At 41.2% G+C, this 12,412-nt stretch overlaps 1 protein-coding gene across 10 annotated transcripts in view; it reads left to right on the top strand.

The window, feature by feature from the left end:
• The window catches only part of cadpsa (Ca2+-dependent activator protein for secretion a), a 513,784-nt gene extending 506,133 nt beyond the window's left edge, over positions 1-7,651 (top strand). For all 10 annotated transcript variants that reach the window (XM_080183112.1, XM_080183098.1, XM_080183090.1 and 7 more), the window contains one exon: positions 6,392-7,651. In XM_080183112.1, coding sequence (XP_080039238.1) covers positions 6,392-6,571 — 180 coding nt within the window. In that variant the 3' untranslated portion in view covers positions 6,572-7,651. The remainder of the gene's footprint in view (positions 1-6,391) is intronic.
• The last annotated feature ends 4,761 nt before the right edge of the window (positions 7,652-12,412 follow it).

The following is a 12,412-nucleotide window of genomic DNA, read 5'->3' as shown; positions in this document are numbered from 1 at the left end:
CCATCTGCCATTCTTAAAGCTCACTGGAGTCTCCGCAACTCTGCAAAGATCCAATATTTTCTGACTCTATCCCATTGACCGATGAAAGAGTTATCACTGTAGTAAATTCGTATGTGTGTTTCCAGCAGAAATTTCTGAGCTTAAGAACATAAGAAATAGGAGCAGGAGTAGGCCATCTAGCCCTTCGAGCCTGCCCCGCCATTCAATAAGATCATGGCTGATCTGTCGTGGCTCAGTTCCACATTCCTGCCCTCTCCCCATAACCCTTAATCCCCTCTCTTATCAAAAACCCATCGACCTGCGTCTTAAAAATATTTAGCAAGGTAGCCTCCACCACTTCAATGGGCAGAGAATTCCAGAGATTCACCACCCTTTGAGTGAAGAAGTTCCTCCTCAACTCTGTTCTAAACCGCCCCCCCCCCTTAATCTTGAGGCTGTGCCCCCTAGTCCTACTAACCTTTCTGAGCGGGAAGAGTCTCTCCACCTCTATCCTATCCATCCCATTCATCATCTTATACGTCTCAATGAGATCTCCCCTCATTCTTCTAAACTCTAACGAGTACAAGCCTAATCTATTCAGCCTCTCCTCATAGCTCAACCCCCTCAACTCCGGCATCAGCCTAGTAAACCTCCTCTGCACTCCCTCCAAGGCCAAAATATCCTTGGTAAGTACGGCGCCCAAAACTGCACACAGTACTCCAGCTGCGGCCTCACCAATGCCCTATACAGCCGCAGCAAGACCTCCCTACCTCTATATTCAATCCCCCGCGCCATGAAGGATTCAATCCCCTGCGCATTGTATCATGATATGAACATGAAATGTACAATTGTAATGTACATTATGCATACTTGGCAAAGGTCAGGTTACGTTATTTAACCACTGGAAAGTTTAATTTTAAAGTAAGCAGCTCTTTCATTCCCCTTCCATTTCTCTACTTCCTATCACCTCCTACCTGTTACATGTATTTCTTTTTCCTTCTATCTCTCTCTCTCACTTATTTATTGTGCCAAGTCCTTTCCACTGTCCATCCAACTACTCAACTCATGGCCTTCTCTCTACATCTCTAACCTGTCTCATTCTTTCCTTCTGCATCTTCTCTTCTATTTCTCTCTTCCTTTTCCTGTGTGTGATTCTCCACTCTCCAATATGTATCTCTTCTCTTTCTTCCTTTCTCTCTCCTCTCCTTCCCTTATCCTTTCTTCCTTTTTTTCCTGCTTTACTTATTCCTTTTCTGGGGTGAAGCTTTTCTCCTTTTCCATTTGGTTCACCTTTAATGCACACCTCTCTTTTCTTCTCCCTTTCTTGTGCTTCTCTCTTTCTTTTGATTCTTCCTTTCCCTGCTCTGTCTTAACTCTCTCCTTTGGTTTGCTCTGCGTTTCTCTTTTCTGTTTCCTATTCCCTTCTATTTATCATCTTCGCTTTCTGACTTGCTACTTTTCTGTTGACTGCAGTGTGAGGAAACTGTGGGGTTCAAGGAGCGTAGAATTCAGATGGAAGTAGGCAGACTGGCGGTAATTGAATCTATAGTTAATGAAATAGACATCGAGAGTGGACTGTTAAAAGGCATGCTGAATGCTCAGAAGTGAATGACAACACTACAGGACCAATCAGCCTGGAGCAATCAGCCTGGGGTCAGTAAACCCCAATCCATGCATGTGCTGAATGACTTTCCTACAAGGCAAAAAGCCACACTTTATAAATAGAGCTATTCCTAAGCTGTTTTACATTGTAGTCCTTATTCATCACTGTTGATGTCCCTCTCCCTAGTGAACAACAACACAAATTACTTGCTAACCAAACAGCTATTAGATTACAGCCTGACAAATATGCAAAAAGTCATGACTACACATTCTTGAATTCCAATCTGCTGCAGTATGTCCAGTATTCAACCTGAAACCTGTTTATCTCCAGCTTTCAAAACGTACAAATTGAGTAAACCAATATATAATAATCAAAATAATTAATTTATAAGTTCACAGATCGTTGGATAGAATTGCAGAATTTTCTTCTTCAAAACATCCATAAAAGTTGTATAATGCCAGTTAATAAAAATGTAATGCGATCACAAATAAGTTGTCCTCACAATAATGCTTTGTGTTTTAGGGCATGACACTCCAGTTATTGTAAAACCATTTGCTCTCTCATTCACCACTACTATATCATTTCATCATTTTTAATGAATTGAAACAAATGTTTCAAGGTCAGTGTTAACTGACAAATAGGTTAAAATTACTGAGCAATATTAAAAATTATTGTACTCAATTCAATTATAATATTGGGGTTTAGCTTATTTCAAATAAGTATGTATGCCGGGTTCTCCTAGCCCACTGCACTGCTCGAGCAGTAGAATGGGCCGGGAGACAACAGTGGGGTTGGGGGGGGCCTTTCGTGAGATTCGCAACCGACGTCCAACCAGTCGTGAGTCTCCCAGGCACTTTTTTTTTTAGCATAGTCAACTCTACACCAGAAATCAGCATAGAGCTGAATATCAGATGGAAATTTAAATTTTCATATGATTAGTGGGCACGGGATAGTATTCTCCAGGCCCTCTAGGTCTGGTTCCCACCAGTGGCATTTGCAACTGCTGTCCATAACGGGAAACAGACATCTTCACCCCGTTGGTGGGGACAGAGGCCATTGAGGCCCCCCCCCAAAAAGAGGTCAGGCGAAAGGGGGTGCCCCTTGGGCAGTGGCAGCTTGGCATCTTGGTACAGCCGAAGGGGCGCACTGGCACTGTCCACCAGGCATCTTGGCACTATCCACCAGACAGGGCGAGAGGGAGCAGGGCATACTTGGGGGGGGGGGGGGGGTGTGCAATTGGGGCCACTGCCACTTTGCAAGTGGGATCAGTGAGAGAGGGAGGGTGGAGGGCAATCGGGATTGCCCATCGCCGGTGTGTGGGTCAGGCAAGGTCATGGGATTGATACTGTTTCGGCGGTTTAGAATGGAGTTGAGGAGGAACTTCTTCACTCAAAGGGTGGTGAATCTCTGGAATTCTCTGCCCGTTGAAGTGGTGGAGGCTGCCTCGCTAAATATTTTTAAGACGCGGGTTGATGGGTTTTTGATAGGAGAGGGGATTAAGGGTTATGGGGAGAGAGCGGGAAAGTGGAACTGAGCAGCGACAGATCAGCCATGATCTTATTGAATGGCGGGGCAGGCTCGAAGGGCTGGATGGCCTACTCCTGCTCCTATTTCTTATGTTTGGGGCTGCCCATCAGCAGGTGGAGGGCGTCAGGGCTGGCCAGCAGGGGTGGGTGGAGATCAGGGCTGGTCTGTGTGGGAGATTAGGGCTGGCATAGGTGTCGGGGATCCAGTAAGTTGGCAATTGGGGAGCGGGGGGGTGAGGTAGGGAAGGCCGGCAACTGGGGCAGTTCCAGGAGGCCAGCGATCAGAGGCCAATAATTGGGAACCCGGCAATGGGGAGGCCATTCAGGTAAGTAAGCCTAATAAATGGGCAGGAAATTTCTCAATTTTCCCACCCAAAGAGCACTTAGTTTTGTTCTGGGAGAATCCCAGCTGTAATGTCTTCATCAGAGAATTTCATATTAACCCATTAATGGATTAAGTGTTAATATCATATGGTGCAATTTCAAAACAAAAGACTCTGCAAAGGTTATTCCTACTAAATATCTCATTGAAGATTTGTGATGTCCAACCAGAACCAAATTCAGCCTTAACTGATACTCAAGAATCCTTTTCCCCTAGCTTCACCAGTTCTTGGCTAGGCTGCTGGATAATACTACTAGGAAAAGCTGACACAACTGGCTCAGTTTAACTATTGATGGGGGTACAGTGAGACTGATTTAAACTTAAAACTAAAAGGAGAAAATAACAAATACTAGCACAAAATTGCAAGGTCACACACTGCTAAATCTTTCAGAGCCCATGCCTGCTTAAATTCAAACATAATTTGGGTTCAGTATTAGAATATAGAACAGTACAGCACAGTACAGGCCCTTTGGCCCTCGATGTTGTGCCAAGCTATGTCCGAACCCAAGATCAAGCTATCCCACTCCCTATCATGCTGGTGTGTTCCATGTGCCTACCCAGTAATCGCTTGAAAGCTCCTAAAGTGTCCGACTCCACTATCACAGCAGGCAGTGCATTCCACACCTCAACTACTCTCTGAGTAAAGAATCTACCTTGGACATCCCTCCTATATCTCCCACCATGAACTTATAGTTATGCCCCCTAGTAACAGCTACATCTACCCGAGGAAATAGTCTCTGAATGTTCACTCTATCTATCCCCCTCATCATCTTATAAACCTCTAGTAAGTCGCCTCTCATTCTCCTCCGCTCTAATGAGAAAAGCCCCAGCTCCCTCAACCTTTTCTCATAAGACCTACCCTCCAAACCAGGCAGCATCCTGGTAAACCTCCTCTGCACTCTCTCCAATGCTTCCATGTCCTTCTTATAGTGAGGTGACCAGAACTGCACACAATATTCCAAATGTGGTCTCACCAAGGCCCCGTACAGTTGCAGCACAACCCCTCGGCTCTTATACTCAAATCCCCTATTAATAAAAGGTAAAGTATTAAACTCTTTTAAATAAAGGCCAGCAATCCCTAAGTTCTAAAATACAGACCATACTTTGGTGTGGCAGGAACAAGGTATTGAATCAGCCTCAAGGTGAGGTCTTTTCTTCCTAACCTTTACCAGTATATTTACTTTTGTTTTCTCTTCCTAAAAATGTCCCCATAACATGCACTGTTCCCTGGGGAATTAGAGGAGTTGAGGATGAACTGTATTTCTTAGGATACATTAAACAAAGCCACTGAGAAAAATGGGTATTAATTGAAAGATACTCTGGGTATCTATCGCAATTGTTGAATCTTTTCAATATCTGGGGACCTGATGGATGCCAACTGGACAGAGTAATGTTGACCATTCTGAGAAGGCCTAAGGGCACATTAGTCTCTCGATCGTCAATGAGGAAAAGCTATATTTGTGGGTAAAATGTGGCAGGGCAGAGAGTTTCATCCCACTGAAAGGAGAATCATAACTATTTCCCTTTCTACGAAGACCTGAATTAAACAGATGACAGTGAGTAGATTGGGGGTGGTATGACACTTGGATTTCTCAGCCATTCAAGATGGTATATCACAAACTACTCGCATAGATCCTTCAATACTGCTAAATGCAGATATTGATCACTCAGTAGATGAAGAAACTGAGACATTGGATGGAAGTGTTTGATGGCAATACTTGAAAAGTGGATATGAAAAGATGTATTTGTATATCCAGCACTTGGTGTTACCTTAATTAAAATACATAATGACAAGTAACTGCTACTGATATTCCAGAGTCCAGCTGGTGGAAGCACCATTTAATTTCTTATAGTATGTGCCCCCACTGTAGACAAGAATGTGCTCACAGATTTCATGATACATTGTGATTCTCACCTGTTCCTTGTGCAGAATTTGTGGAATCTGCTGACCAGTTGTCAGGGCTGAGAATATACTTGTCAGTTGTCTAATGACTAACTCATGACTGTCGTCTTTGAGCTTGATTTAGAATCAAGACAACTGCAAGATAAAGTCCCAGGCAATGGAATTGCAGTCGGCTATCACAAACTCTACTCAGTACATGAGTGGAGACAAGTCTGTCGTACTGAGTGAAATGTTAATGATTGAACAGCCAATCCTGCTCATTAATGAAACCAAATGGAGTAGGCCTACCATTGGGAGTTAGGGTTCAAAAACTGAAACAGAGAGCTGGAAGCAAGTCGTCCATTTTCCACCCCTGATGCAAACATTTCATAGAAATGTGCTGGAAATCTTGTCATTGGAAGAAGTAATATATTTCATCTATGCTCAAAACTTCTCTGGATAGTTGCATGATGGGCTCAAATATTTCCTTTTCCTATTTCTAATATTACATAGTGAAAAATGTGCCAAGGTAAATTAGATTATCCTTAGAAACACAATGTTTTGCATAATAAGTGTTAATATTTAGATTTGTATCCTGCCTAACTTATAGGTAGGTTGTGGATGTGTACAGGTAGGAACATTAAAACTCTTTCCAACACCCCTGGTAACACAGGAGATAACCTTTCAAATTAGTATGAAGCAGGGGTAAGAAAGGGCACACTTTGTTTAGGTTTAATATTAACTCAGGTATTTAAAATTAATACACTCACATTTTTAACATCCAGTGAGAAACATCTTTAGGACTTATGTTCTGTATTGGAAAATCTATTAGCATGTTTTATAACATTTAAAATATGCAATGCTTAAGATTAAGTTTACTGTGTGAAGATAATTGAAAAGTGAGACTTCAAAATTATTGCACATTGTCCAAAAAAATTATCAGTAAAAAAATCATTCTTAATATATAATGCTTCTGGCAGTTAATAGAAGTCAAGTCTTATATCTTTGGACTCTTGTAGAAAGCTTATCGAGACTTCCGGCTGCAGGGAGTACTGGATTCAACCTTGAACAGTAAGACTTATGAGACAATTCGGAACAGACTGACAGTAGAAGAAGCCACAGCATCAGTTTCTGAAGGTGGTGGTCTCCAAGGGATTACAATGAAGGACAGCGATGAAGAAGATGAGGAGGAAGATTAGATCATAGTTAGACTTAGTGGCTAAATTTTGACATACCCTGGTAACAAATGCATGTACCACTCTGTTATTCAGTTAGCCAAAATAGGATCTTGTTTTTCAACTCCATGTAATTGAAATGAGGGAACTGTTATCAGTCAGACTGAAATTTTAGCTGTGTGAAAAATTTAGCACTTATTTAAACCATTTATTTCTAAATTAATTTCTATATGTTCATAAGCAATATGGAGTAACCATTGTTTGATAATGTTAAGTGAGATATGTAGGAATATTGCTAAGTGTGTCCCTGTTAAATGCAGAACCTATTTGGCGCTTCATCAATGTAATGTATATATATATATCTTGATGGTAAAATGTTGTGGAGATGAGTGAGTCAGGTAATTTTATTTATTTATTTATATTTCTTTACTGGCTGCCAACTGCTTAAAAAAGAAAATGTCCTTGTAATAGTGTGATATATAAGTTTTATTAATAACCCTAATACATTTTTGTTTGGCATTCATTTTTTCGATCTTGTGTATTTCCTTGCTAAAATCCTCCTTGAATGCATTTCTATGTATGCAGAAGAGTCATGCAGAAGAAGGTGTTGCAACAGTCTTATTTTAAAATACTTTCTGAATTGAGTTTTTCCTTTGGGATTTATGGAAGTGGTACATTTCTGCCCAAATTAAAAACACCCAGTTCTATATATACAAGGAGGTATTATGCAATGTATATTGGATAATTCTAATTAATAATCTCCAAAAATCTAAAGTGTAATCAATTTGTTCACTTTTTTTTATTTTAAGCTTCGATCAAAGTTGAATTTCCATGTTCCCGACTACACAACTTTTTTTTCAAGTATGTTATTTGAGTAATGTGAGATATCTTCACGTTGTTTGTCCATTTCTTTCACGCATTTTGTTTCACAGTTGGATTCTTGTATATACAATGCTGTATAATGCATGACAAAGGGATTTCCTTTTCCTCCAAAAGCTATTAGTTTCTGTGTGAAGTAGCTGGTGGTGGAACAATCCATCTTGCTTTGGCCTTATAAAAGCCCACAGCTGTAACATGGAAAACTCTGGATTCTTAGTAAATTAATTGTACAAACACCCATCACTTGTGATTTTTTTTAGCATCTTATAAATATGCTATTCTATACCATCACAATGTCCTTACACAACAGAAGCCATATTTTACCATGCCACCCACCACAGAAATCATCGCAGGTGTACCATGGAAAGTCCATTGACTTCGGGCAAGATATTCCAGTTTCGGGGTGAGTGAGGCCAGAAAATGCTGCCCAACCTTTTTTTGCTGTGTGCACGAAATTAAGAATTAAATTACAACAGACAGTGTTGGAAGAAATACGGAGCTCAAGTCAACTTACCACTATCAGGCTTCAAAGTTATCGTAACTAATGACCCATCAAATCTTATTATGGAATAATGTCAGCTATGGGTAAGAGTTCTGTGTAAACATTTACAAAAAACTACTGCAGCATCTTATTTCAAAGTGATAGTGCACATTTGAGTATACTGGATCTTGGGCAAAGATGATCATGAAATTCACCTTCAAGTTCTGTTTTTCCGATATTAATCATCCAGGAAATTCACTACAAAACAATTAATCAACCCTTACATTGCAAAATGGAACCAAGAGCAACTATTCAAATGTATATCACAAATATTTTTTTTTAGCCTTATCTGCAATGATGTTCAAAAATCTGAATTTTCATGCCCCGCAATCACTGGTTGGTAATAAATTGAAATTTTAAATTTCCATCATGACAACAAGCCCGTCGAAGACCAGCTATTGATATGGTTATTATGCTTCATTGCAATGTGCTGTATTATATGATAACTCTAATATGAGATATACAGGAATATTGCTCGGTGTAACCCTGTGACATGCAGAACTGATAATTTGATAGCAATAGTGTTGAAAGTTCAGGGGCTCTGGCAGATATATTTAAAATGTCAGTATCCATGGATGAAGTGCCGGATGATTGGAGGATAGCTCACATTGTTCCGTTACTCAAAAAGTAATCCGGGAAATTATGGGCCGGTAAGTTTGACGTCAGTAGTAGGTAAATTATTGGAAGGAGTACTAAGAGCTAGGATCTACAAATATTTGGATGGACAGGGCCTTATTAGGGAGAGTCAACATGGCTTTGTGCATAGTAGGTCATATTTTAGAGTTTTTCGAGGAGGTTACCAGGAAAGTGGACCAAGGGAAGGCAGTGGACATTATCTACATGGACTTCAGTAAGGCCTCTGACAAGGTCCCGCATGAGAAGTTAGTTAGAAAGGTCCAGTCGCTAAGTATACATGGAGAGGTAGTAAATTGGATTAGACATTGGCTCAATAGAAGAAGCCAGAGAGCGGTAGTGGAGGATTGCTTCTCTGAGTGGAGGCCTGTGACTAATAGTGTGCCACAGGGGTCAGTGCTGGGCCCATTGTTGTTTGTCATCTATATCAACGCTCTGGATGATAGTGTGGTAAATTGGATCAGCAAATTTGCTGATGATACAAAAATTGGAGGTGTAGCAGACAGTGAGAAAGGTTTTCAAATCTTGCAGAGGGATTTGGACCAGCTAGAAAAATGGGCTGAAAAATGGCAGATGGAGTTTAATGTGGACAAGTGTGAGGTATTGCACTTTGGAAGGACAACCAAGGTAGAACATGCAAGGTAAATGGTAGGACACTGAAGCGTGTAATAGAACAGAGGGATCTGGGATACAGATCCATAATTCCCTAAAAGTGGCATCACAAATAGATAAGGTCATAAAGAGTGCTTTTGGTACATTGGCCTTTATAAATCAAAGTATAGAGTATAAGAGTTGGAATGTTATGGTGAGGTTGTAAAAGACATTGGTGAGGCCGAATTTAAAGTATTGTTTGCAGTTTTGGTCACCTAATTACAGGAAGGTTATTAATAAGGTTGAAAGAGTGCAGAGAAGGTTCACGAGGATGTTGCCGGGACTTGAGAAACTGAGTTACAGGGAGAGATTGATTAGGTTAGGACTTTATTCCCTGGAACGTAGAATAATGAGGGGAGATTTGATAGAGTTGTATAAAATTATGATAGGTATAGATAGAGTGCAAGCAGGCTTTTTCCACAGAGAGAAAAAAAACTAGAGGACATGGGTGAAGGGGGAACAGTTTAACAAAAATATTAGCAGGGGGCTTCACACAGAGTGTGGTGGGAGTGTGGAATGAGCTGCTAGATTAAGTGGTAAATGCAGGCTCACTTTTAACATTTAAGAAAAACTTGGACAGGTACATGGATGAGAGAGGTGTGGAGGGATATGGTCCAGGTGCAGGTCAATGGGCGTAGGCAGAAAAATGGTTTGGCACAGCCTAGAAGGGCCAAAAGGCCTGTTTCTCTGCTGTAATGTTCTATGGTTCTATAGTATAGATTTTTGTGGTGATATTTCTGTGTTGATTCTCCAATTCATCCATGGCACATTAGAAGAAATGCCAGAGGGACTTTGGAAAAATTGACTAATTGTAGTAGGTTTAACAGGGTGCCCATGTCCTCTACTGAGGTAGCAAAGGGGAAATGGGAAAACACTTGTGGGGATTCATTTTCTATATGCAGAATATGTCACCATTACCTGCCACACCTCCTGCCGTTGTTATCATCAGTCCTCGCTCTTAATTATTCTCACAACACCAGGATAAAGTCCTACAGGTTTATTTGGTGTCATGAGCTTTTAGAATGCTGCTCCTTTATCAGGTGATCACCTGATGAAGGAGCAATGCTCCAAAAGCTCGTGATACTGAATAAACCTGTTGGACTTTAACCTGGTATTGCAAGGCGTCTTACTGTACCCACCTCAGTCCAACACCGGCATCTTCACATCTTAATTATTCTCAAATTTATTACAATTAGTTCTAAATTTATTCTCATTTAACTTTATGTGTTATTTGCAGCCATCTACTCATTGTTCTCATATAATGATTGTTCTCTGGACTGCATCTATTATTCACCATCAAGAGGAATTTTCTGTCTTCTTTAAGGTCCTGTCTTTTCCACCCGGTCCTGTTTTCCAACATTTAAACTATTGAGAAATATTTTTATTTGTATTTACATCACCCCTCCGAATACATTGTGGAAATTTTGGAAAGCCCAGTTTGAGAACTCACAACTGCTGTAGCCAATGTATGTCAGCAACTTGCAAACATGCTGTCCATGCTCAAGCCCTTGCAATAGTTGCTCTCCTAAGTATGAGTTCATTGATCCAGTGCAATCCTGCCAACTGCATCTCTGCCAACTGCTCAATCCAGCGTGGCCCCCCCAACCCCAGGGTAACAACTGTGACTTGACAATTCACCACTGCAGTGAAACATGAGACCCTCACAGGAATTAATTAGCTCCTTCCAATAGCCATCCAGCAGAATTGTCCCATCTGGGGATTAAGTCCCTTGGTGGAGGCAAGAGCATGGGGTGCTTCTTGCTGCAGAAGCCAACAGTAAAAAAGACCAATTATTCTGACTCTGACTTCATTATTTATGCCACCCATTTGTTTTGTGCCATATTAACTGGCAGGGCAGGCCTGATGGCAGGGCCAGAGAATCGCAGGTGAGTAGCTCAACAGGATCTGCGTCAGTGCCGAACCTTGTGGGTATCTACCCACCCAACACTCTCTGGTTCCTGCCCAGTAAGTGCCAGGGACAGTGCCAAAAGGGCTGGGGCATGAGAGATGTGGAGCCTGAGGGGGCTGCTGCATGTTTGGGGGGGGGGTTGAGTGGAGGGGGGAGGAAATGAGGTTTGTTGGGGGGGAGGTTTTGAAATGGTGGGTCATAAAGGAGGGTGTTTGCAGGGGAGGGTCATGAAGGGGTTCAAAGAGGGCACAAAGCCAATTTGCATATTAATTTCATGATTCAATTCTGGTCTGGGGTGACTGTGCAGAGGAGTCTGCATGTTCTCTCCATGTCTGCATGGGTTTCTTTCAGGTGCTCCAGTTTCCTCCCACACTCCAAAAATGTGCAGGTTAGGTGGCTTGGTCATGCTAAATTCTCCCTTAGTGCCCCAGGATGTATGGGTGAGGGGATTAGCAAGATGAATACGTGGGGTTACGGACATAGGGCCTAGGTAGGATGCTCCGTTGTCAGTGCAGACTCGATGGACTGAATGGCCTCCTGTTGCACTATAGAGTTTCTATGTTACACTCAAGGATTTAAGATAACCCGTCTTGCATCAACATTTTAACATCATATAGTCTATGCTATTGCATTCAATTCATTTTTTTTGTGTATGATGGAGGTTATTGCTTGAGCTAGAACAATTTCAGATCATATTTAATATCGAGTAAATCTGTGTAATGGATTTGAGCATATTGAAAATTGGATTGCGTGTCTAAATTCATTTTATAAAGCATTCTTACAAACAAAGGATAAGAAGGACTCTCATCCCTTCAGACTAAGATTTGAAACCAGATTCCAAAGTTGTAAAGTCATTTTCCAACCAATTGCAATGGCCTATTTATGCACTATTCAAGTTTTCTTTATATGTGAGCCATTGGCTTTTGCAAGTTCTGTAGTCACGATAGGGGAACAATGTTAACAAGTTCTACAAAATGTTAGAATGGCCAAGGTAAGGCACAGCTTTAAGACATTGTTGCCTTTAAACAGAAATAACTCATGACGACAATTCAGATGAGAGAGGTGTTTAGAGAAGAAGGAACTGAGAGCTAGATGGGGGGTACACAGGAAGGTAATCCCTATTCCTGTCTAAAGACACAGCTGCCATGAGTGAATAAACCTCACTTGTTTTAATCTCTAGTCTGCATGCTAATTAATCACTGGATCCTGGACCTGCTTCAGCATGCTACATTCTCAAGAACAAGAACATTTT

This window comes from Carcharhinus amblyrhynchos, chromosome 3, assembly GCF_965287045.1.
Source record: "Carcharhinus amblyrhynchos chromosome 3, sCarAmb.v2.hapA, whole genome shotgun sequence".
Taxonomy (NCBI): Eukaryota; Metazoa; Chordata; class Chondrichthyes; order Carcharhiniformes; family Carcharhinidae; genus Carcharhinus; species Carcharhinus amblyrhynchos.
This window is presented reverse-complemented; position numbering and strand designations above follow the sequence as displayed.